At 41.8% G+C, this 26,465-nt stretch overlaps 1 protein-coding gene across 1 annotated transcript; it reads left to right on the forward strand.

Moving 5' to 3' along the window:
- The first annotated feature begins 760 nt into the window (after positions 1–760).
- cds2 (CDP-diacylglycerol synthase (phosphatidate cytidylyltransferase) 2) lies at positions 761–26,335 on the forward strand. The gene is made up of 13 exons (XM_080738005.1): positions 761–957; positions 6,481–6,623; positions 8,524–8,620; positions 9,877–9,974; positions 11,018–11,157; positions 13,648–13,706; positions 18,058–18,140; positions 19,590–19,677; positions 20,396–20,464; positions 21,215–21,367; positions 21,861–21,980; positions 22,246–22,349; positions 23,043–26,335. The coding sequence occupies exons 1-13, from the start codon at positions 892–894 to the stop codon at positions 23,176–23,178; spliced, it is 1,356 nt and encodes a 451-aa protein (XP_080594131.1). The 5' UTR covers positions 761–891; the 3' UTR covers positions 23,179–26,335.
- The last annotated feature ends 130 nt before the right edge of the window (positions 26,336–26,465 follow it).

Below are 26,465 nucleotides of genomic sequence, written 5' to 3' on the forward strand. Positions count from 1 at the left end.
GTGTCCAAAAATGTGTTTTGCAAAAAACGGCCTGATGGTGGCGCTAAATGGGACAGTTGATGACACATGACTCTAGACATACTGTGTACCGCTTTGCCTGATTTTAGGGCCTCATGGTGGCGCTAGAAGGGGGGCATGTGAGAAATTAGGGGTGGCGGGTGTGGTTTGGCAGCCAAGGAGTGTGTATGCACAGTTTGGCATGGATAGGGGCAACAATGGTGGCGGAGGTATGAGTAGGGGGAAAGTGTGACGTGACGTGACGTGACGTGACGGACGGACGGACGGACGGACGGACGGACGGACGGACAGACAGACAGACAGACAGACAGACAGACAGACAGACAGACAGACAGACAGACGGTGGAGGTTGTAATTGCGTCCTGACGGTCGCAATTATAGCGCCACCAGGATGCCACAATAGGAGCACTTTTTCTAGTCAGTTTACTTTTATTTATTTTTTGCCAAAATCAGATTCGTCAGACTTATAAACGTTATAAAATATGCACATAGCACATTGATTGATTGATTGAAGACTTTATTAGAAGTTTGCATAGGAAAAGGTACAGTTTCATGACGGTACAGTTCACTGGTACAAGGTCTACTAAAAGGAGATCCATGAAAAGACTAAGCTTATTTCCACTGGAAACCATTGAAACCATTATCCTCGTTCTTCTGAGGGAGGAGCTACCGTGCAGACGGGTATGGGAGCTGACGTCAGAGACAGTCAGAGAGTCAACATTGAAGGAGAATCTCAGGCGGGGTGTTTGGGGGGAAAGTGTTTGTGTGACTGACAAGTGAAGACGTGCTACATCTGTGAATCAACCACGACTGTTTCTGAAACCACTGGCAGAACCTTCGCTGTCATCACTGGGTCGGGAGTAGCTGTTTAAGATGACAGAGCTGAGGCACCGTGGCACGACAGACGGCGAACTACAACAGCAACAATCCGAGGACAAGGTAACGGACGTTAGCCTTCCTTGGCTCGCCAGTCAGTCGCTCATCACATCACCGCTGTTTGACACTGGAGCCCATGTTAGCCAAATAGCTAACATGTTAGCAGAGAGCATCCCAGTGCTAAACAGACAGACTCGCCATGTAACAAACAAATCTTAACTAACAATAACATACATAATTGTGCTACAGCTACATCATGTAGTGTGATGTAGAATGTAGATGTTATACTTACTAGCCTGGTTACTGTTTGTTTTGGTGACGTTAGCTTGCCCCACGAACTCTTATCTCCATGGCTTAGCTCGTCTTGTGTGCTTATTGGTTGAAACAGATCTATTTTGGGGTTCCTTTTTTAAAATAATTACGTCTTTCTGTTTCTTTCGTGTTACTTTGTATGAAGATCATCACAACCGGTGTTTGTCAACATAGACCCCAACTCCAGTCGAGACCAAGGGGGCCAAAGGGGCGTGGCTGACGTACAATTCATTTTGGGGACATCATTGACATCAGCATGTCAATTCTTTGACATCAGCAGCCAAAAATAGAACGAAATGTCTACCAGATTTAACAATAGAATACGTGAAGTGATTTAAATCCATTTGCTATGCAGACAGTGAGAGCTATATCCTAGGCTTATCTTTCTTAAACGTTTACATTTTTGGAAAAGGGGTCCCATCAAAGAGCAAACTTCAAGCACACTTGAGCAAGGACTCACTTTAAAACAGCATTTTAAACTGACAGGGCAACATATTCAAAAACAATAGTGCCACAGACTCCTTTAAAAATGTTTGGATCATTGTTTGGAGTGTAATTTATTAGTCTTCAAAGGGTTTACTTTAGTAACATGTATCTACATGTACAATTACCATAACATGTTGGTCTGTCTGAATGTCTTCAGTTGGTTATACCTTGCGTAACAATAAGCTGATCGCAAATACATTTCAATAGTACATCTCTTAAAATGAGAGAATATATTTAGCTGATTGTTGTTCCTCACACAGGTTGTTGCAAAGTTTAGAAACCCATTGGCTGGCTGTTTCTTCAAAATAACTCTCTAGTGTAAAGCTAACATTATATCCTTACTAAGGGAGGTACTATAGTTCCATAACATATACCAGAGCCTAGGCATTAATTGTTTTAACAGTAGTCAATGAGAGTAGTTAAAGATTAGATAGTTAAAGTAGTAGGAGATTAAACAAGCTTAGTAGCCACAGCCAGAGATTGCCTTGAGATGGCTTGTGTTAATTGTCTTAAGCGTAATACATGACATGAGTGTAAACACAGCTAATGAACAATTCCCAAGTCAACCAGGCAGAGCTCAACAAGTGAGCCCCCACAGTCATCACCCTGAAAACACTTTAAACATTGACCAGTTACTTTAGTTTACTGTAGTTTAGATGCTATAAATTCAGTGATTCATATTTCTTAAATCTTTACCTATATCTGGCGGTCCACTCTCCTTCTATTTTCCCTTGAATAAAATGATTGGCAGATTTAATTGGCACAGAGAAATCTAGATTGAAACTGTGTACAGTCAGTATAGAAGGCTTTCACAAGATTTGATCATTGGCCAATGATGGTTTGTGTGAGTCCATTGGTTAGGGCCTAATCCATCAATCAATCAATGGACACTCCAGAGTCCACAACATGTTTACCTTGAGTTGGTTTCTATTTTGTACTGGTCCTCCCTCCCTATCTCAGATGAGAAAATAACATAACCCCTATCTTGAGGATATAGCTGCTCTACAGCTGCTGCTGCTGCCATCATCATCTGTAGGCCTGCAGTTTGCTCATGTCAGCCTACTAGAACTTGACCCTTTTGTAAATATCCTACTTTGTGTGAATATTGTCAGGTGTCCTTGACTACTTCCTGAGACACTTTTCACAGTGTCTGCTGAGAGTGCTGACCTTTGTTTATCTAAATATTAAGGGAAAGGATGCATATTAGAATGCTACACTTCAAACTTCAGTGTTTTAGTATTGACAGTATGATTATCACATATACTGTATGGTGTGTAGCATTGTTGTATATTTGTCTGTCATTTAATGTCTCAATGAATTGAGTACAAAGGACCCCAATGTAAACAAGACATAATAGTGCTTTCTTCTTGGGTTTAAATCCTATAGTAGACCTTGTAGTAGATCCGAATTGTACTGTCATGTCTTTTCCTATGCAAACTGATAATTAAAGCTATACTGTGTAAGTTGCTAAACTAGTGGTCAGTCACGGTATTGCTTTTTTCGTCCGTTTTTCGCCCGGAGTCCCCGTGGACCACCGCCGCGGACCACCGGAGCGGCGCCGCAAACGATACGAATCCATGGAGTGGTAGAACGTTATTTTCTGAGCAGGATTTGGGGAATAAGAGGTTAAGAATCCTTCACCATCGTAAACACTGGTTGCTGAGGGAAGCTACTTCCTGAAGAGTCGGTTATTGGCCGGTAGTGTATCATGTGTGTATGATCTGCGATGTGATTGGCCAACGTATACACAACGTATACAGATGATGCAGATTACGTCATTTTGCCGGGAAATCCCGCACCTGTCACTGCTAAGAAGAAAACATATAAAGAGAAGGCTTCAGAAGCTGAAAATAACGGAGTGGGTGTTTTAAAACTTTAGCGATTTAACAGTTAGGACAATTTTAAGATTTGTTTTATAAAAGAAGTTACATGGTATAACTTTAAGTATTCAATCAAAAAGCACAGCAATTATCACAGATTCACATGTGTAGCGAATTGACATTTGCATTCATGTTGATTAGTAAGAATGTTTAAACATTGAATTAACTGTTCAGCTTCTTTTCAAGATAAAGAGGAAAGTTGGGAAGGAGAGAGTGAAGGGAAAGGCATTGGTGGAAGGTACATGCGGTTCTGGAGGAAAACACATTTAACCACTGCATAGAAAGACACATTTGTTCTTAAGGGGAGTTCACAAATAATTTGCTGGACAGAAGCCTTCTGTCAGTAACTGGATTGAGGCAGCTGTGTTGTATCTGCAGGGTGGAGTTGGACAGAGTAGATAAATTAGACTGATGAGTTCACTGGATAATACAGCTTGCTTTAGTGCTCCTGTTCACCCCTTCAGTCTTTCTCCTTAATGGGCTCTGTGCAGTCATTTCAATTGCAAAATGGTTTGTTGACCAACTTAATGCAAATTAAACCACGTGGCATTGGCTTTTGTTGAATATGGCTGTCCTAGAATGCTGTCAAGTCACCAGCATGATGTGAATTTAGAATGTCTGCTGTTATGTAGGTAAGAAATAAATGTTGACAATTTGACATACATACAGTAAGTGGCAAAAACAGAAGTAAACTCACTTACCTCCCTAAATGTGGAAGACTAATATTGGTGACTTACTTACTAAAATATTTCAAAGCTGCAGGGAATGAGCAGTTCTGCTAGAGCAGTATGCCCAGAGCTCAAGCCAGGAAAGACAAAATAAGTGATTGCTTTATTGGCTGGATATAAATAAACACATTTCCTGAACGCGGTTAGTGATTAGCACAACCATGGTTTCTCAGCTAGTTTCACACTATTCATTTTGTTCTTGGTTCAGAATCAGGACTTTGTCGAAGCATCTGGGAGTTACGACCCCGTCAGGTTCTCCTGACCCCACTGGCTGCGAAACAGTGAGTTCTGAGCTGGACAAAAGTGGACACACTCTGCAATATGTCTTTTCTCAGAGGAAGCGCGAAAGGGGCAAGTGGGGGAGGCTCAGGGACAGGGAGGTGGTGTTTATGTGACAACTTACTAAGGTCTATTTTTAACCCCAGCATCCTGAGTAACGGGATATGGTTTCCATAGAAACCTACAGGCCCAGAGGTTCCATCAGTGTGATGAGAGCGAGAGAAAAGAGTGTCTCTATGTGAACTGGTCTTGTACACTCACTACAATTCTTTAATAGCGTGTGTAAAATGTATAGAATATTCCAGATGTTGGAAGTACCGTAGGTAATTGTTCACTGAATTTGTGTCAGCACAGAAACTAATAGAATATAGTCAACATTCATAGGATTTTAACAGGGAATTTTTCTTGACCAACTTCTAATTAGAGGATAGACTGGAGTTCAATGGTGTGTGTGTGTGTGTGTGTGTGTGTGTGTGTGTGTGTGTGTGTGTGTGTGTGTGTGTGTGTGTGTGTGTGTGTGTGTGTGTGTGTGTGTGTGTGTGTGTGTGTGTGTGTGTGTGTGTGTGTGTGTGTGTGTGTGTGTGTGTGTGTGTGTGTGTGTGTGCGCGCGCGATAGAGACACTTCCGCGCACATGTGCAACAGAAGCTGACCATCTGTTAGATGAGGTGAGAGGGCTTAGCCTAATATGGTCAACAGCACGGGATAGAGAGCAAAAGGCATTTCCCTGTTATGAAACAACCGCCCACAAAAACACATGGAAGATGGGCCTCCATGTATTTTTGTAAAATACAAAATATCTAAAATGTACAGTAAATGTCAGAGACAGACTGACCAAGACTGAGAAATACAGAGGGACGGGCAGTTCATTAAAAAAGACACTTGATCAGAAAACAGAATCCCAGAGGGAGTCAAATACCATCAGAGAAGGATGGACATATTGTATTAGAGCCTAAGAATGAAGGCTGCAGAGTTGTGTTGCCACTCTTGTTATGAGACTGTCTGCTGCCTGTTACTATGGAGAGGCTGGAGGCTGGCCTATCGCCATCAGAACCCCAGAGAACAGAGGGAAGCAGCAAATTAGAAATATGGAGAGTTCTAGCCAATGGCACCACGCTTAACCTCCCACGTACAATGTCACGGTTCGAGTCTCGGAACCGTGAATGTCTCGGAGAGAATGTAGGACCCCAATGCAGGATGAGGCCGTGGCTGAGCAGGACAGTTCAAAGTGTTTAATAACTAAAACAGAAACTAGCAATAAACTAGGAACCCAAGGAAATAAAAAACTAAGCCACAAGGACTGTTATATTCTTTGATACATACATATGGGTATTACAGGGCTTGGCCAAATTCGCTTCTTTCATTTTATGGGTTTATTTCATCATAGTGCAACAGATGGTGAAGTATCATGACATATACTGTAAACCTTTTACTGGAGAACATCACGTGACATGAAAATGCAAATATAATAATATTTGGAGTATATGGATGGAGTTACATATTGCTTGCCTTTTAAAATTATTATTACTGTCCGTAGGACTACCTTTAGTAATTCATTTTACTGCAAATCCTTGGTTTGGTGGTGAATGACTGTGTACATGAACTAAAAGTTATATTAGCAGATTGTAAGGGAAAATAAGAATGTTACTTAATATAACACCTACTGTGCAACACATCTACAAGAGGACATGCATAAGATTCTCTCCTTTCAATGATGGAACTATCTTCTTTTTCTGCAACACAATCAAAGCTTTGTGTGCACTCAATCAGTATATGAAATATTGAGATGAGTGGCTTGTTAAAGTTGAACCTTATTTTGCACTGAATGTCACTGTATTGACAACAACAATGACCTCCTGTAGTCTGCTGTGTGCCTTACTGTTTGTTTCTGTCTCTCTGTTAGGGTTCAGAGAATGAGTTGAAGGCAGATAAGGATGGGGCATCTGACACAGAGTCAAAGGCTGACTCGGGCGTCCCAGAGGTGCCGGTCTCCACTGACGACACCCCTGAGGTTCTAAACAAGGCCCTGTCTGGTCTCTCCTCACGGTACGTTCTTTTTTCGATTACATCAAATAGTTTGATTGCAACCCTAGCACATTAGTCTTAGCCATACTCCATGACTTCAGTGCAGGGATTGTGTATGGGGATGGAGTTAAACTAAAGGATGGTCTCTGTATCACTAGGCTACAGTGGCTCCCCATTCTCTTAAAGGGGTGGTGACATCCAAAAATAAATTTTGAGTTTTTTATGCTTTTTTTAATGTTCCCTGGCCTCAATTACACCAAAAAAAACACAACTTTTGACATGCAGTGGTTTTCCTGCTATCTGTGTGTTTGTGCCGGTTTCTGCATAATGAGTCTCAAACGCGCAGTTCATTGGATACTGGACTCATACGTCGTCAGTCCTCCTCTCTCCCAGTCTCCCTGTCTGTATTTCTCCCATAGAGTTATTTCTCCACAGCCCAAGTTTTGAGGAAGTGACCTCTTACATTATATCGTCCTTTAATTGTAAATATGGGCATATAAAATACATTTATCCATTCAAATATCTTATTTACATCAATATCCTTCATATCAAGTAGTCTGTTTATGCTTTAGTGAAATAATTAAAATCGCTATGTATTTGCGCACAGCGGAACCTCTCTCCTTCTTACCGACACTCTGTGTCGGCTGTGTCCGACTAACAGTGCACTGCTCCCCGGGGTAGAGCTAAGTGGAACCTCCCTCCTTTTACCGACACTCTGTCGTTGCTGTGACAGTGCACAGCGCACCCACCCACCCACACACACACACACACACACACACACACACAGACAGACAGTAATGCGAGCAGACAGTAAAACGCTATAACACAAGCAATAGGTGTTTCTCTAAACTGAGGCATTTAGCCAAAATATGTTGCTATAACTACAAAGGACCATGACGTTTTTCTGCATTGCGGAGCGGAGCTGAACGTTACCGCGGCGCCGACGGTCTAAATTGAACTCCGCGAAGGTACATAGTAACCGCAGGGCTCCGGTAATGTATCGTTCCCGGGGTAAGAAAAAACACCCGCGCCTCGGCTCGTAATGACACAATTCCCCGCTGATCATGCAGACGCGTATGCCTCAGGCCAGGGCTTAGCTCAGCCTCTTTAGCTGCCATGGTTGTGTGTGTCTGTGTCACAGCCACTGTCTTGTGCGAAAGCAACAAAAAATGCGAGCACGCATCTCTGTGTGTTGGAGCCGGGGCGGCCGCAGATCTGTATGTGCGTGGGTGCGCGTGCGTGTGTGCGTGCGTGTGTGTGGCCACTTTGGGTACCATAGTTTGAGAATCGCTGTCCTATAAGGGCTGAAGTGATTGATTTGTATTAATAATCAAAATCTACAAAGTTACTAGTAACTAAAGCCTCCAAATGATTGTAGTGGAGAGATAAAGTGCATTTGCCTCTGAGATGTAGTGGAGTAGAAGTATAAGAATTGAAAATTGGAAAGGGTTAGGGTTAGGGCTAATACTCAAAATTGTACTCAAGTACATGTACTTACTGCACTATAGGCCTACTAATATTTATTTTGTTAGAATGAGTGGGAGAGAGAGGCTCCCCTGGTGGTGAGTTTAGAGTATTTCAGGTGACAGACCGTTTTTCATGACACCTAAACAGAGAGAGACACCATGGCTCCATGGAGTGGATTTTCAAGTTTAAACATTTTAAAACATGTTTTTAGGACCAGGGCAAAGACTTTTATGATTGGTAAAAACAGAATGTCATTTAACCTTTAAATAAGCCATTTTCTTTAACGTCTACTGCCTTGGCTGTGATATTGATCTTTTTTTTAATCAAGGTTGTATTGGGCTTTTCCGATAGGTGGTTTGTTAAATCATATAGTTTTCACCTTTCAAATGACATTGACGTTTGACCAGAGCTGTTTGTTTGCATGCATGTTGTACTGTATGTCCACCCCTTTCAGATGGAAGAACTGGTGGGTGCGAGGAATTCTGACCCTCGCTATGATCTCCTTCTTCTTTCTAATCATCTACATGGGCCCCATAGTGCTCATGATGATTGTAAGTACTACAGGACTCTAAGAAGACAGCTTTACACAAGAGCCTCATGTGCTACTATTTAGGAGTATCTTAACTGCATTTCATCATTGAGACAGATGGTTGGATATCTGAGTTAAGACAGTGTAGGTGAGGTATAGGTGGAGGTGTTTGCCTAGATTGGATCCTTGACCAGCAGGTGTACATTTGGCTCCAGAGGTTAGTGTCATAACCAATACATCATTCATGGGCACAGTTTTGGTTAACACTGTGTTAAGATTGGCAACAATCCTTTGGTCTATTAAAGCAGTAAGCCACAAGAGGCTGTGGTTTACGGTGGATTTTAGAAGGACTAAGAAGCGACATGCTTCAGCAGTCCTGGAAAGTCAGGGTAAACCACAACCTCACATGGCTCAGTCTTGGGTAGCAAGATGATCAAAAGATCTGCACCTACTGATGCATTTGCAGAAATCTAAATTCAATGAATGATAACATACTTAATAGGCTCTGTACCTTATCTCCCCGATAGTCTTTACATTGGCAGTTTAACCCATTCAGGCCGGGTACACATTTTAGTGTATGGGAGGGGCTTACAGGGCTTACAGTACATGTACAGTATGTATCAACATATTTGTTTTTGTAGGCTAATTTCTGATTTGGGCCTAACTATAGGTTAGGCCTAAATAAGTTAAGCTAATGCCAATCACTTTTCCTTGTCTGTAGATGGATCCAGTTAAAGGTTGCCTAACTAGATGCTGCAGTATGTCTACTCCAAGTCAAGATCTCTTGGAAACTAATACATTTCCTATGCCATTTCCAGTGTTGACTGATCCTAACAGTAGGCATTCAGGCTGGATTGCACATCTGTGACATGCTGATCAATGAGCCAGGAGGCCTTAACCAATAATCTTATCATAGATAGATCATGGTGTGACTACTGGTCTGGCAGGGAACAGTCTTGTGAAATTTGTGTTGTTATAGTCTTACCTGAATGGGGCTTTTAAGCCGTGACATCATTTTATAGTCAGACCTCCAAGCAGATTTAATGTCAATATCTGTCCCTCGCTATTTCAACAGATCCGAGACAAAAATAACGACTAAAGTATAATTCTACCACTTTCCTTTCAACAACAAAGAGAAGAAAAATTTGTAAATAGTAAAAATAGTAAAAAGATTCGCTTTTTTGGGGGGCAAAATTTCTCCTCTGCCTACAAAATGATGTCAGACTTAACAGCCCCGTAGTGTGTAATGTGTATGACACAGTGTGCGTCTCTGTACAGGTGCTGTGTGTCCAGATTAAATGCTTCCAAGAAATCATTACTATTGGATACAGCGTGTACCACTCCTACCACCTGCCCTGGTTCAGAACCCTTAGTTGGTGAGCACACACACACACACACACACACACACACACACACACACACACACACACACACACACACACACACACACACTACTACAGCATACTATAGCAGTTATCTGATAGCTTCCAATGTCATTGTTTTAAACGTTCTCACTTTCTTCTTTTGTTTTCCTACATTTCGCAGACTTCCCGAGGTTTGTCTGGTGACTTGAATTACATTTCCTGTGGCTCTAGAATAGATAATTATCAACAAAAGCACTGTGGATAATCAGCTGTCTCTTTTTATTAAATTTGTAGTGGGTGTTTTGATTTCAGTACTGGTGATGAATAGATTTCTAGTGTGATAGTACAGTATTATATTTGATATTCGTTATGTTGTGAGTCTAAAAAAACCAGAAAGCATAAATATAGAACTATATGCCATGTTCAGTTTGTGAGCCAGTAGATTATAATATTTAACTTGTATTGCAAGTTTTGTAAGTGCACACCATAACCTGTCTAAAATATTCACACATACAGTTAATATTCCAGCTATGTTGCTGCCCTGTACAGCCTCAGTCCTCTACTCTACTTCACCAATTTGTAACAACCACTGCTAATTATTATACCCATCTTCTCACCAAAACATGGTAATAATTTAAACATGGTTTCTTCACTGGTGGTAACCACTATAAACATCTTGTGGCAGATATCTGTTAAGCTGTCTGCCATCATGGGAGCGTGTTGATATTTCAACATAACATTTGTTCTACGTCCCAGTATTTCGACGCGGGTGAATGTTAACCTGGTGAAATGCTAATCTTCCGACGCTGGTGAGTAGCTAACCTGCCGAGTCCCGACGCCGGTGAATGTTAACCTCTATGCCTAAACCTAACCCAAACCCTAACCTCAGTAACCCTGACGCTGGTGAGTAGCTAGCCTGCCGACGCCTGTAGTCGAAATAATGGGATGTAGAAAAAGCAAGATTTCCCCGTCTGCCATGCCTTTCCATCAAGTAAGAAATTGCACCTGGTTTTTCAGCAGGCATAGCGAATGTCTCCCTGTCTCCTCCTTGGTAGGTACTTCCTGCTGTGTGTGAACTACTTCTTCTATGGTGAAACGGTGACAGACTACTTCTTCACTTTGGTTCAGAGGGAGGAGCCACTGCGCATCCTCAGCAAATACCACCGCTTCATCTCCTTCGCTCTCTACCTCACAGGTACATACATCACATACTGTACGGACATGCATGGACACACTTTGAACAAAATGGCCCAGAATGTCGCATGCGCACACACGCGCACACACACAGACACACGCACACAGATATTTTGCAGTTACGAAAATCCAATTTGTGTCCACTTGCCCCAGTACTCCATGAATTGAGAAAATAGAAAATAAGCAGCTTTATACATTTAAATATTGTTGAAACAATGATACAAAATAACTTGAAATAATTTCCACTGTTTATCGTCTCAAAAAGAAAAGAAAAGATTGAAAAACAAGTAAAAACGAAAGAAGATAAAAAAAACATGTGTAACAACAAAATTTAAATTTTCATTTGCTGGTGTGTGTCCCTAGGTTCTCCATTATAGTCAATGTCTGTATATTTTGTAAATGTGTCATGTTGAACTATGAAAATCTTATGTTTATTTAGGTTAATGTTTGAAACAGCTTTGAAAAATCTGTGAAAGTTCTTGTCTACAAAATATTGATTGACAGTCATTTCTGATTAATCAGGCGTTAAGTGTTATTCAATCTTTATTTTCGGCACAGTTGTTGAATAATCTCATAGAGGAGTGGTGTAAAACAAATAATTGAAAAAAATAAAAAGTGTGAAATACTTTTTTGTACAAGCTCCAATCATTTGCCGTTTTCAATAACGGTGCATAGCATGTCCCAGTTCCTGTACAACAGTAATTCAGTCAATGAGGTCTTCAACATTACAGGCTGACACTTCATACCAAACAGGATGTGGTGTCGTGTGGAAGGAAAAATGTACCAACTCAGTTTCTAGCGCAACAGAAACCTCACTGGCTCTTATACTGCACCTTTGATCTTCACTTTAACCCATTAAGACCTGAGACCCTTCTACAAATGCATTCTAAATCAGTAGTTCTCACACTTTTTTTCAAAAATGTAAAAAAAGAAAAAGAAATAGCAGACGTAAAAGCTCACAGCCTTGCAAGAAGTGACATGCTGTGAGCTTGTATATCGCCTATTTTTTTAATAGCCAACACTAAAATCTAAAATGACACAGATGCCTGCCTTGTTTTAAAGTAACGTTGCATCCATACATTTTATATCACATTTTAGGCACTAGTATAACAATCTAATGCAGAGGGAAGGGTTTGTTTCATTGTGTGCTCTTGCATAAGATGACAGTACTCTTATTCTACTGGACAGTGAAGTATTTATTTTGACTCCTTTTTCTTATTTGAAAATCCTAAAAAGCTCAACCATTATAGAAATATAAAAACCTTAATTTTGTGGTTCCCAGGAGCATCTGGCTTCTCTCATCATTTCATGTACTGTATTTGACACAACGTGGACTACAGTAAGTATGCCCTGGTGAAATAGGTGTCCGATGTCATGTCAAGTTCACAGAAATAGTTTCGGGGCGCTATGCGCTATGTGCGATCTAGACTGCACCTCCGATCTGACCAATATGTCTTGAGTCATAGTGTCGGGTACTTACCCGGTGTACCCGTCTGTCTGTGTCCCTTTTGTGCCCAGCTGCCCATATATGGAGGGACAAGGACTGACGGTTACAGAGAGCCACAGATCCGACCTCTTTTATGCCCATAATTATGCCCATTCATATATGGTGATCGCTGATGTCATCAGTAAATGTCCATATATGGAGCTAACTGTTTTATTGCACCTGATGCCATGACGACACATTAAGTTTACACAACACACTGACTCCATATTTTTTGGAGTACTGTAGCTGCATTAAGATAGGGTTCGGTGTCCCTACCTAATGGTCAATATTCAATAAAGTCTGTTTCACTGTCCATGATTTCTCCATACTGTTGTAGCCTATAAATACAGTATCCCAGTATCAGGCATCACTTCTGAAATGAATGGCTTCAGCATCCCTGCAGCTATGGTATTAACTCTGGGTTATCTCTTTATATGGGCAGATCTAATTTTAGCCAGAGCACAGCAGAAGGAATCCAGGATTTATCATTCAATTAATCTTCATTTTTAAAGGCAGCACAATTCTGATTCCTTAACACAAGGGTCTTCAACAGGGGGTCCGGGACCCCTAGGGGGTCCAAATCTTTGTGTGATAGAAACCTTTTTTCTGCCTTTTTTTATATTAACCACTTGAACCCTAGCATCCATATTCTGAGAACGTGAGCCAAAAATAGCAGATCTACAAGCTCACAACTGTGAACAGCTGTTTTCGGCAAAGAGGTTTGGTGTAGAGGGGAAAAAGAGCAGACTAAGTACAGAGTGAAAGGTTAAGTTTATTAAGTATTGACGGTTCAAGTGGTTAAATATCTGAAAACACAAATTGACATGAATCCAAAATACACTGATGATTGTGCTGTCAAACGACTAACTATACGGAATCTATGAAAAGGTTGTGGGGGGGTCCCTGCTTCATCTCTCTCTCAACTAATGGGTCCTTGGCCTGAAAACGTCGAAGACCCCTGCCTTAACAGACCTCCTCCTCACACTGTTGGCCGTTGTGTTGCAGGTTTCTGCATGTTTGTGCTGAGTCTGGTGAAGAAGCACTACCGTCTGCAGTTCTACATGGTGAGTGTTTCCTCTGCCTCTTCCTGCCTGGAGGCTGCTGGATTATCCATGAGGCATGTTAACATACTGTATACAGGCCTAAAAAAAACTAGGCCAGAGATGGTTTAATAATCTACAGCAGGGATCACGTTTGTTTTGCCTCCGATCCGATTAAGATCATTTCACTATTAGTCAAGTCCCGAGCCGATATTTCAGCAATGCATCCTTTTTTTTTTCTTTTTTTTATTTAAAGGACAGTGTAGAAAAGTTCACTGGACAGTCCCTCCCCCTGGCCCATCATCATTGACAGCTCCACCCACCACACCTGCACCCACTCACAGCCCAATCAGTCCCTCTATATATATGTCACCGGATGATAGAGAAACAGGACGGTCGAGAAACGTAGCACTCGTCATGCAGCACGGGGCGGAGCGGAGCCGCTCGATTGTCCACGACATTGCAAGCGGCGCGCAGGCCAGCGGACCTTGGTCCTGCTCTTCGCCCCCGAGCACCGCAGGTGCGAGTGGCCGCGAAGAGCGGGCCAGGGCCGGCCGCGCGAGTTACGAAGCCGTGGTGAATGCAATTTAATGCAATTTATGCCCAGGCCGTAAGGCCTGGGCAAGCCCACGATAAACGCCCTGTCCAAGTGACTACAATGGAGCTAATGGCTAAGCTAGGCTAGGCTAGGCTAGGCTAGTAAATAAAGTCGCAAATAGAGTCGCACACGAGTGACGTCAGCGCCTTCACTAGTGAATGGCTGTTGTCGCCACCTGGTGGTGATTGGTGTGTGGTGAACGACAAAACAAGCGCTCTTACATAGAACGTCCTGCGTTACCCAAACATCCGGTAACATATATATCCTGCCTGTGCACTCACACTCAGCAGAAGAGGCAACAGCTCAAGGAGAGCTCTGGACTGGAGGCACAAGAACCCTGTTATGCGTCATGACCATAAAATATAACATCCTGGTGGTCCTCCTCCTCTTCACACTCTGACCGGTGAACCATGGCGGTGTTGAAACCAGCTCTAGAAACTAGAGTCCAAACCCTTTCTAACAGACAGTATCCAACATGGATACCTTTTATTGCTGTCTTTTATCACAAGTCTAATTAGTGCAGCATTTGAGTTACAGGGAAATTCAGAGTCCAGTGTTTTTCTCTATATGCATTTTACTGTGGCTCCCCCTAAGGTAACCGCTTTCTATGGGTCACAAAGGTGTCAGTAACATAGACCACTCACCACTGTAGGTCTTATTAGGAGGGCTAATTAATGTGTCTTGTTTCAAAACAAAACACAAATGTGTTTTGTTTTGTATCGTGCATTGTGAATTCCACGCTGTAGGAATATCCGATTCTCCGTCCTAATCATCTGTTGCCTACAATGAGGAGCTATGGAGATGAGTGGGGTGGTGACCAGACTAACCATGCTGGCTGTAGAAAGTTTAGAAACCAACCGAGTGTCACTGACTTCATATGGGAGAAAAAGAAAACGACCGATGGTGTTGCATCACTGAAACAATGACCAAACAAGGTCTTCAGCTGTTGTTAATAAATACGCATACATATTTAAAGAAGTTCTTTCAATCTGCAAAAGCTCACGTTTGCGAGCGCATGCGTAGCCACTGTGTGTTGTTGTTATGGTTTAGGCTATTTGATGTGTCTCCTCAGTGTGTGGAGGGAAAGGGAAGGTGTCGTTATTGTTACATTAAAGTAAAAAAATAAACCATAGAAACCTGGGTAAAAAACAGGACAAAACTGGTTAAAACTGTTTTAGCTGCTCCTCCTAATGCTCCGCGTGAAAAACAAACCATGTCACTCTCTGCCTTTGAAAAAGTAGACTACTTTGTCTGAGCTGTTGCAAGCAGTCTACAACGTGAACGAGTGCAATCGCGTGGAGTCAAGTAGGATTAACTTTTCGTTGTCACTAGGAAATTGTCTTGAATTCTGATGGCGCAAGTTACTTAACATTGAGTAAATTGAGCAAACGGGAGGAGTGTGACTTGTGTAAGTCAGTCTTCTCTTGCCTGCTGCAGCCTGTGCTGTACAGAGCCAGAAAGCCACTGCCAGCGTGACAGCGTCTGATGTGCACATGCAGACATAGCAGCATGGACCGACACAGACTTTGTTTGAAGAGTCCTAACTCTATGGTTCCAACTCAGACCTCACAGATGCGCAGAAGACGGACACACAGCAAAAACATATGACATTAATCATCAAAAGACATCTGATCATTTAAAAATAGCGTGATGTGGCCTGATTTCCGATCATGTGATCGGATCGCAGCAACAGTCCAGATCTGTCCGAGCCAAAGCAGTGAATGCCAACTGGTGACAGGGCGTTGTGCAAGCCGGACATTGTCCTGAAACAGCAAAGCCATGAGAAACGTACTGGTATATCTGTGGCCAAGTTAATACATTTTTTACAGGATTTTGGCAGGGGATATGGTTAGGCAGGCTGTTTATTGTCTAAATTGGAGCGTAGCATTGACAGGAAAATGGCTCCTAGAGCAGATCTGTTCCCAATGTCGGCCTATGAAGAGTGTGCTGTCTATGACCAGTTTTAAAGACTAAAACTGTCTCGGCTTAGGGTTATGGTCAATGTGGAGGGGATTCCATATTAGAACAGGATATGACCAAATAAGAAATAGCATAATAATTATTTGATTCTTTATGGTTAGAGGAAGAGTGGTTAGACAAGGAAAGGAGCAGCAACAGAAGGAGTCAGCTGACATAGCCCGGGGAGGAAAGGCCTGTGAGGCTTGAAGAGAGAAGTTGGCCCACGACTGAAGATGGCCATGTTAGAGCTTGATTAAGCGTGCTGCGTGGCTATAGAGTGGGAAGTTGTGGGAAGGCTACCAGACAAGGCGTGCCAGTCTCTTATTAGTCAGCACAGGGTCAGCTGGAGGTTGAGGCTATTGAGGTTTGGCTAGAGGGTTAAAGTGTCGCTGGCCAGTGTACTGTAGCTGACATTCGCAGGGAACTAGAACTGCAGTGTATCAGGAGGTTGGGTCAGCGGTCATCTCCTCTGAGAGTGAGGTTGAGGTCACTAGAGAGGTGGTTACAGTACAACTACTGTTGTGCTGATGGCAGTGGTGACAGCTGTTATTGCCAGCAGCAGAAATGACTGCCCTCCCCTGGGAGTGGATGGGATACGTTAGGATGACTTCCAGTGGTTCATTGAAATAAACTTTACATTTTATATAAATGTTCACCATATTTGAAAGGAATCTTGACTTGAAAGTATAACTGGTCACTGCACAATGTGCACATCCAGTCGGAAGAGAAGATGTATTCAATCACCATTATTAATATTGGTTTTGTTTATTATATCTGTATATTACACAAAGAGATGCATAATTGAACCATTTCTTAATTCAGATAATGTCAAACAATGACAAACAAATCCAACTGTAAACCTGTGGTCAAGGTTTGTGGAGTACACATGCTGCTCTACATGTTCCAACCACTAGTCTCCTGCATTTGAAAAACCTATTCTGGGACTGAACTATAGTCACTAGCCTGCTTCACTTGCTAAGGTGGCTTACAGGTTACCGTATACAGTAATAAAGACCGTACACTTGAAAACATACAGCTCATGTCTGTGAGTCACTTCAGTTCCTCCCTCCCATTCCATCCATGAAGGCAGGTCACAACAAATTGTAAGTAACACACATTTGGTGTGACACTCACTCACATGGGTCTGTGGCGCGTTGCTGATTGGCTCTCACATGAAAGTTTGTGTGTCTGTTTGTGTGCGCGTCTCTGTGCGGTGCCAGAAGCTCTGTTGTTTCATTACGACCTGGCGGTCACTTCTAGACCTTAGGGCGTCTTACTTGTGTATAACCGACTAGTGAATTAAAAGTGACACAATCCATTTAACTCATTTAGGCCTAGGATTATTGACTGCTTTAACTATTGAAAATAGCAGGTATTTTTTTTTTTGCAAGTCTTTGAATATATCTACTTAAAAGCGAACATTTGTAACTAAATATTTACTTCTGGGTGGTCCCTGGAACAACATATTTTGAGATGGGGGTCTGCGGCCAAATACCTGTAATTTTGGGGGTCCTTGACATGAAAAGGTTTGAGAACAGCATGATTTAGAGGAAGGATTTAGAAGTCGGGTCAAAGATCAGGTCAAGACTTGCAATCATTTTCACGATTTTTCGGTGCCGTGCTGCGAGCTTGTAGATCTGCTATTTTTCTAAAGTTAAAGCATAAAATAATGGTTAAAGTGGTTAAAATCTAACGCAACTCGGGTCTGTCCAGGTATTTGAGAGTTAAGTTGTACAGTATACTGTATGGCACTTGGTCAACTGTAGTATGCTCCAACTGTATCCTGCTACTGATCATTTCTGTCACTGTCTTCCTCAGTTTGGTTGGACTCATGTGACTCTGCTCATTGTGGTCACCCAGTCTCATCTCATCATCCACAACCTATTTGAGGGAATGATCTGGTAAGAAATATTTATCGCCCTATATCTCCTCTCAACTATGATTTATCTGCCATTCATGGGAGAAACTTGATAAAATAATGTTGCTACTGGTTATGATTAGAGTGTAAGATGGGAGAAGATTCTCTCAGGATGCACTAGAAAACACGTTAAAGGAGTCATCCAGACCAAAACACATATAGGGTTAAATCTGTCTTTTATCATACCCCTTTATACCTGCTTTAGTCCATTTTTTTCATAGCTGCCCCTGTTGCTAGATTTCGGCTGCCCCTGTTGCTAGATTTCGCAGGCCCTCTCATAACTAACAGAGCACTCACAGGCACCCTTACTTGTCAAACCGACCCCTCCCTCCCCTCCCTTTCTAGCCTCTCCTCTCCCTGCTCTGGTGCAGAGCAGAAGCCGTTTGACAAGTAAGGGTGCCTGTGAGGTCAAAACAGCGGTTTGGTTGGTCTCAGGACGTTGTGTAAACACAATCCAATAAAAAAATACTAACTTTGAAGCTGAAGAAATAACCGCACTAGTATAAAGGCTATACACTCTGTTAGTTATGAGAGGGCCCGCAAAATCTAGCAACAGGGGCAGCCGAAATCTAGCAAAAGGGGCAGCTATGAAAAAAATCGACTAAAGCAGGTATAAAGGGGTATGATAAAAGACAGATTTAACCCTATATGTGTTTTGGTCTGGATGACTCCTTTAAGTGAAGAAATGTAATTTTTTTGCCTCGTGTAGTATATTTGAGTACATTTTAAGTCTTAAGTAAATTTTATGATGTCAGGTGAGCCCTGTAATTGACATATTACTTGTTTAGCACAAAAGATACAGTACATATGTTGAATACTAGAATATAATAATAATAGGATTACTAATAATCCTAGAGTTCGCACGCTTCGCGTGCTCACATGCACACACGCACAACTGCTCTAAGCCATGTTGCCCACAAAAAGCACTGTTTCTTCATGTATTTTGTGTGTGTGTGTGTGTGTGTGTGTGTGTGTGTGTGTGTGTGTGTGTGTGTGTGTGTGTGTGTGTGTGTGTGTGTGTGTGTGTGTGTGTGTGTGTGTGTGTGTGTGTGTGTGTGTGTGTGTGTGCCCCCTGTGCAGCTGACCCCTCTCTCTCTCTCTCTCTCCCCCTGTGCAGCTGACCCCCCCCCTTCCCTCTTGTAACCTGAGACTCTCTCTCTCTCTCTCTCTCTCTCTCCCCCTGTGCAGCTGACCCCCCCCCCTTCCCTCTTGTAACCTGAGACACTCTCTCTCTCTCTCTCTTGCTCTCTAGCGAATGAGCGGATTGTGTGGACTGTCCTGTGTCCTGTGCCCTGTGCCCTGTGCCTATGCTCTTTGCTCAATTGTATAAGTAGATTACTTTAGAGGTTAACATTTTGGCAAAGCCTGTCTCACTGAAGATGATTTAATTAATTTGTGTAATACTCTTCCACCATGAAAATGTTTCTTGCAGGTTCATCGTTCCCATATCCTGTGTGATCTGCAATGACATCATGGCCTACATGTTTGGCTTCTTCTTTGGTCGCACCCCACTCATCAAGGTTGGTTGAATAAAGCAGTGATTCTCAACCTTTTTTTTTTCCCCCCCAGTGACCCCCAGTTTGATTTGCATTAGGCCACAGACCTCCATTTGATACAAATTCTATCTCTGGGACCCAAATCTACAGTTCACTGAATAACCCTCAACACTACTCCTACAGAGTTTGTCCAAACATCACGCAAATCGGTACACAGTATCTCTATAGTCATTAAACGAAACTTGTCTTTCCGATTTTTCATATTCCATCCTGATTGGCTAAGATTGGTTTCCAAAGTTTGCACTGCAGGAGTGTGCAGTTTTGAACAAAATGCCTCAAATCATGAACAGTGTGCGATTTCCATGAAACTTTGCACGCACATTCTAGGCCAAGGAAGATTTATTTACTTCGAATCAGCTTCAGGGTGGCGATATAACAGTCCGATTTGTGTTTTTACCTATGACTCCACCGATCAGGGTAAAACGTATGTGCACTCCCTAGAGGTAAAGAAAACCCTTTTGTCCTGAATTTTTCACATCTGCCTTTTATAGCGCCACCAGGAGGCCGACTTATGTAAAACAATTTTTTGGATATTACTCCTTCAGACACGATCTCTATTAGTCGGATACATTTTCTTTCTTCATATTGCTTTACAGTTGTATAGCTCTGCAGGTAATGTGCAGCGTAAGTAACTGCAGTGAAACTTAGGTAACCAGCTGTTAACCTTCTGTGTCCTCTTCAGCTGTCACCCAAGAAGACATGGGAGGGCTTTATTGGTGGTTTCTTCTCCACCGTTGTGTTTGGAATCTTGGTAAGAAGGGAAATGTCTACACCACCACCGTTACTGGAACTCTTGTCTCCCTCTTGTCTTATCAACTTGTATTACATTTTTGATGATACTAACATTACTTCTTACAATTCTTGGAGAGGCTGTAGAGCAGGGTTCCCCAATAGGCAAATGGCCCGCGGGGGGCTACTGTCTGACCCCCACCAACCCCAGTAACAATGGTGGTATAAGAGCAGCAATAACACTAGTATATCGTCGTTGTTGGGTGGAAACCTTGTATCTCCAAATTTGTACGTTCTTTCACACAGTAAAGCCCTGCTTCATCATACAAGGCTGTCACACAAAAGTAGTGAAAACAGCAGATCTACAAGCACACAACGCCTCGCGGTGCGAGGCGTTGCGTGCTTGTAGATCGGCTGTTTTCACTAGTTTAAATCATTTTTAAAATGATAAATGCAAAACAAACGGCTTTGGACATAAAACATTTTCACCCGACAACGACGTTATCTGAACTGTCGCTGGAGTCGCTGGGAACGCCACCGTCGCCCCCTGCAATGTTGTGGCCCTCGGCTTGGTACCCTAGACATAATTCGACCCTTGGGGAAAACTAATTGGGGAACCCTGCTGTAGAGAGTTAGCCTGGCTTAGCCCCGACTCTATACTAATGCAGCTAAATAACTGCGGTATAGATCCCCACCATGTTTTAACATGGTTGGATTGTGTCTAGCTGAGCTAGGCTAGTTGAGAGTTACTCCCCATGTGTTTGTGCCCTAGTTGTCCTACATGATGGCAGGCTTCCCGTATTTCGTGTGTCCGGTGGAGTTCAACAATGACTCCAACAGATTCACGGTGGACTGTGAGCCTCCAGAGCTCTTCCAGCTGCAGGACTACGCTCTGCCTAGCATCCTGGAGTCTGTCACTGGATGGGTGAGTTTTACAGTTTCTTTATCTTTCAGAATCTATGTAGGTTTGCACTATGATACAGCCGATGAATTAGGTGTGTTGTCCTTGTCTCTTTTAGTGCATTTAGTGTATCTTACCTGGTTTTAAATCTTCTACTGTAAAGCCCAAGGTAATCTTCCTATTTAGGTATTTAGTTGAAATGTTTAAGAGACCGTGCTCAGGATTCAAGTATATCGTCACTGTCGGGCAGAAACCTTGTATCTCCAAGTTTCAAACAAAGTAAAGTTTTCACAAAGTAAAGCCTGTTTCACCATACAAGGTTGTCGCACAAAACTAGTGAAAATAGCAGATCTACAAGCACACTGTAGATCGGCTATTTTCACTAGTTTTGATCATTTTTAAAATGATCAATACAAAACGAACAGTTTTGGACATACAAGGTTTTCACCCGACAACGACGATATGTGGGTGTATTTATCCTTTGGGTTAATGCCTCTCTCCTTCTCCCCCTCCCCAGAACACAGTACGTCTGTACCCATTCCAGATCCACAGCATCGCCCTGTCTGCCTTTGCCTCCATCATGGGACCCTTTGGTGGTTTCTTCGCCAGTGGCTTCAAAAGAGCCTTTAAGATCAAGGTAGATGTTAAGGAGGGCAGCACATGTACCATTTTATATTGTGATCTTTTGTTTTGTTCAAATGGTACAATATATTAAGCATTACTGAGTCATTTCCTTTTGGACACTGATTTGATACTGTCAATAAGAATTATAGGAATACAGAATGCAAAAAAAATGCAAAAAGAAATTAGGTACAGTCTGGTAATATCTGCCAAGCGTGACTGTATTAATGATTACCAGCTCACCATGGTAATAATTTGTAAATGCCCTTTGATCTTCACAGGATTTTGCCGACACGATCCCCGGTCACGGCGGCATCATGGACCGATTTGACTGCCAGTACCTCATGGCCACTTTTGTAAATGTGTACATCGCCAGTTTTATCAGGTATATAACCTCAAACTAAGGTCAAAAGTAAATGATAATATGTCCAGATTTCTGCACAAATACAACCATTTTCAAGTTGTATTTTATTATGTTTTGTGTACTGGTACATTAGAGTAAAATGTATAATGTTATCAAATATACAGCATATTCAACAAGGTTTAAAAAAGGGTTGGAAAAATAATTAATAACCAGAATAATGAAGCAAGATATTTTTCTTCATGAAAATGATCGGCACAATTATTGTTGATAATATCACAACATGAATTTCCATCCAGGAAACAGTTTAAATACGGGAGAGTGTTTTTTGCAGGTCTTTCGGTCCGAGTGTATCAAAAAGGCATCTGGGTTAAGGCAGCGGAAGCTTGTGATTGGCTGTGCAGAGGCGCCGAAAGACGAAGGGAACGGAGATACACCTAAACCTAACCTTAACCCTAACCACAGTAAAACTAACGCTGGTGAACGCTAACCTAGTGAAATGCTAACCTGGTGAATGTTTAAAAAACTGGTCGGACCAACGGTGCTTAACCCAGTTGCTTTTTTGAAACAATCGGACTGAAAGACCTGCAAAAAACACTCTCCCGTTAAATACAGTCTTGTCTTGCCCTGGATCATGTAACCATCCCCCATATGACATACTAGCGAGAAGCGGGTCTACTCTTTACAACACGTTTAAATGTTTGTCCTCCCTTCCAGGGGTCCAAACCCTGCTAAGGTTATCCAGCAGCTCCTGGCCTTGCGCCCAGACCAACAGCTCTACATCTTCAACTCCCTCAAGGCACACCTGACTGAGAAAGGCCTGCTGCCAATGCTGGAGGAAGCTGCTGCCTAGAGCCCCACACACTGACGCCCCCAGGAGCTCACCTCTGCTGGGGCGAGGTTTGGGTATCCCTGCAGTGTTGGTGTGTGCAAAAAAACACATCCAAGAGAAAAAAAAAATCTAAACCAAGGGTCTTCAACAGGGGGTCCGGGACCCCTAGGACGTCCTCAGAGTTACTAAAGGGGGTCCTAAAATCTTCCAATCCTTTTTATATTAACAACTTGAACCCTAGTGTCCATCTTCTGAGAACTGTGGCCGAGAAATAACAGAAAAAATAGCTGATCTACAAGCTCACAGAGCTTGTAGATCAGCTATTTTTGGCAAAGAGGTTTGGTGAAGACTGTAGAGGGATAAAAAGAGCAGACTAAGTACAGAGTGAAAGGTCAAGTTTATTAACTATTGACGGTTCACGTGGTTAAATATCTGAACACACACATTGTCATGAATAGAAAATACACTGATGATTGTGCTGTCAAACGATGAAACTATATGGAATCTATGAAAAGTTAGTGGGGGTCCCTGCTTCATCTCTCTCTCAACTAAGGGGTCCTTGGCCTGAAAACGTTGAAGACCCCTGATCTAAACTAAAGCCTTGGGTCATTCCATTTCGCATATGTGTATGTGTGTGTGTGAGAGATACGAGTGTGTGAGTTTATGTACTGTACTTTATGTGTGTGTATGTGTAGACATACAGTATGTTTGTTACATCAGTGTTTTCAGGTTGAGTTAGTGAATTACTGTATTGTTGTTACATTGTTTCCTCCTTCTGCCACAGTATAGCTACACAATGATGCCACTTTATCTGTTGCACAAAATGTTTGTCAACTTGTGGGATATCCTCTATACAGCTATTCTATTTTGTGTGCATATTTTATGGTACATATTCTGTTTTATATTTTTGTTTTAATGCACTGCTACTCTACATTACTCACACTGTATTTCCCCTTCCCAACTCTTTCCGTTTTAATTTTCTTTATTGTGATTGATTCTTATTTATGCTGAGGTGGTCAGAGTTTTACTTTTGGTATATTCTAGTCTATCCTGATGTTGTATTGTGAGAAATCCACAATTGTCATCTATCATTGACCATATTAACTTGGTCATACTTGGGGGTGGAGTTTCTAACCCTCCCACCAGAGTATGATGTAAGAGCATTCCTGTGAATATGGTCAAATTGGTCAATTGTATAACCACATCTACTGTTGTCTATGTCTTAGTTTATCATTGTTTGCCATAATACGTTTTTCATTTGTCATTCAGCTGCATGTCAAAACACTCAGCCAAGTCATGGATATGGTACCGTATAATACAACAGGTAGTTAAGCCAAACAAATCGGTTCAAAGATTGGTTTCAGCCTTGCTATTTGGTAATGCTCCTTTTGTTTTATGCATGTACTCTATACTATTTTGCAGAAGAGTTTGCAGACAGCAGGGAGCACACATACAGTTGTATGCCTAAAAGCCATAACACCCCAGATAATGTGCTTTACTGAGATTTTGGGTGCTAGGAAGCCATTATTACATCAGTGTCATACCCATAATTATGGTAAAAAATATATATGTATTTATATTATTATTATTACATTTTTGTGGAGCAGTGGTATTTGACAAGAGGGCCAATGACAATGCAAATAGGTAATTTCTTTGTCAGTACACTGATTGTTGAAAATTATAGAACAATATTCCTAAAATTGACTTGAAATCTGTTTTTTCCCCCCTCATGACCCTATTAGTCTACTAGCCAGAATGTGAACCCGGACATATTGAGTACAGTAAGGTTTTATGTTAGAAATGTTGAGTATGGGTCCCCAGCATGTAGAAACTGCCGGATGCTAACTTGTATATGTTGAGCAATTTTCATAATCAGCCGCTAAAGTTGGTGTCCCATTAACTTTACATTACAGGAAAAATAAGCAAAAAAATAATCTGCTTTAAGTAGCATATGAGGGGTCTAACTAGGGGTATTTCATGATTCTGAATCCATTGCAAGCATCCGTTTTGCATGAAAAACATTCCTTGGGCTAAAACGGACCCCAGAAACATGTGAAAAGTGATGATTCGGCACTTTTAATCACTAAACCAAGGCCGATATTTCGCCAAGGAATGATTTTCGTGCAAAACGGATGCTTGCAATGGATTCAGAATCATGAAATACCCCTAGTTAGACCCCTCATATGCTACTTAAAGCAGATTATTTTTTTGCTTATTTTTCCTGTAATGTAAAGTTAATGGGACACCAACTTTAGTGGCTGATTATGAAAATTGCTCAACATATACAAGTTAGCATCCGGTGGTTTTTATATGCTGGGGACCCATACTCAACATTTCTAACATAAAACCTTACTGTACTCAATATGTCCGGGTTCACAATGGGGCTCAATGGGCTGGCAAGCGGACTATATCCACATCTGTGCTTTGCAAATGTTGTCCACTCAGTGTGGATATCTGTTGACTGCTAGCACGGAAGCGACACCGAATTAGTCTGATGTACCTCACAGTTTCCATTCAATGGTTTGTTGCCTATATTAAGCAGACAGGCCTTAATTGATTGTTACAGTTGTGTTTAGCAATGTTATGGTGAAGGGAGAATTGTGAGAATTTAATATATGTGTGCTGGAAAGGGCTATAATCTAACAAGAATATTCCAAAAGAAATGCAGAATTGATTTCCTCGTAAAACAGTTGTCTGCAAGAATAATTTTGAGGATTTTGATAGTGTATCTAATACATTATTTATTGTAGAAGTTGGAACTGTGACGGTTTCTACACTACCAAGTCTACTAAACCTATTCAACTGTAGCTTTATTATTGGCAGTGTAGAGACGGCACCATTGGACAAGATCTACTTAAATATTGTGTATAGTTTGAACTTTTGTTTGCTAATGTTCTTATCAGTTCAACAATGCACCTACAGTATATGTGAGAAAGAACCAATGCAGGCGATGGGAGATAGTAACTTCAATGCCTGCCTTTCCTTTAACAACAGTAAGCTTTCCCCAAAGGTTCTCACCCAGTCTTACCATTTTAGGATGCAATGTGATACTGTAGCGTGCCATATTCCATGGTCAGAGATTTCTAAAGTGCTTGTGAAATGTTCTGCTGTTGGCAGATGTATTGTTTTGTGCCATTGTGAGATCAAAGGTATTTTGTGATCAGTCATAAATGGTGAAACTGAAACAAGTGTTATGTTCCTTTCTCATGGGTTTCAAACATTATACAAAGGCGGTAATCGTTACTGCAATTTAATTTAGATTATTGGTAGCTCTGTTTATGACCCAGGGGCATGTGGGCTCTGTGTTT

The sequence above is a fragment of the Nannobrachium achirus genome, assembly GCF_963921795.1.
Source record: "Nannobrachium achirus genome assembly, chromosome: 12".
In the NCBI taxonomy this organism is placed as follows: Eukaryota; Metazoa; Chordata; class Actinopteri; order Myctophiformes; family Myctophidae; genus Nannobrachium; species Nannobrachium achirus.

Excerpts from the sequence above, each read along its gene's own strand:
- cds2 (XM_080738005.1), top strand. The coding sequence starts at position 892 with ATGACAGAGCTGAGGCACCGTGGCACGACAGACGGCGAACTACAACAG. Across the intron at positions 6,624-8,523 it reads CTGTCTGGTCTCTCCTCACG|ATGGAAGAACTGGTGGGTGC; the intron begins GTACGTTCTTTT and ends CACCCCTTTCAG. Across the intron at positions 13,707-18,057 it reads ACCGTCTGCAGTTCTACATG|TTTGGTTGGACTCATGTGAC; the intron begins GTGAGTGTTTCC and ends TGTCTTCCTCAG.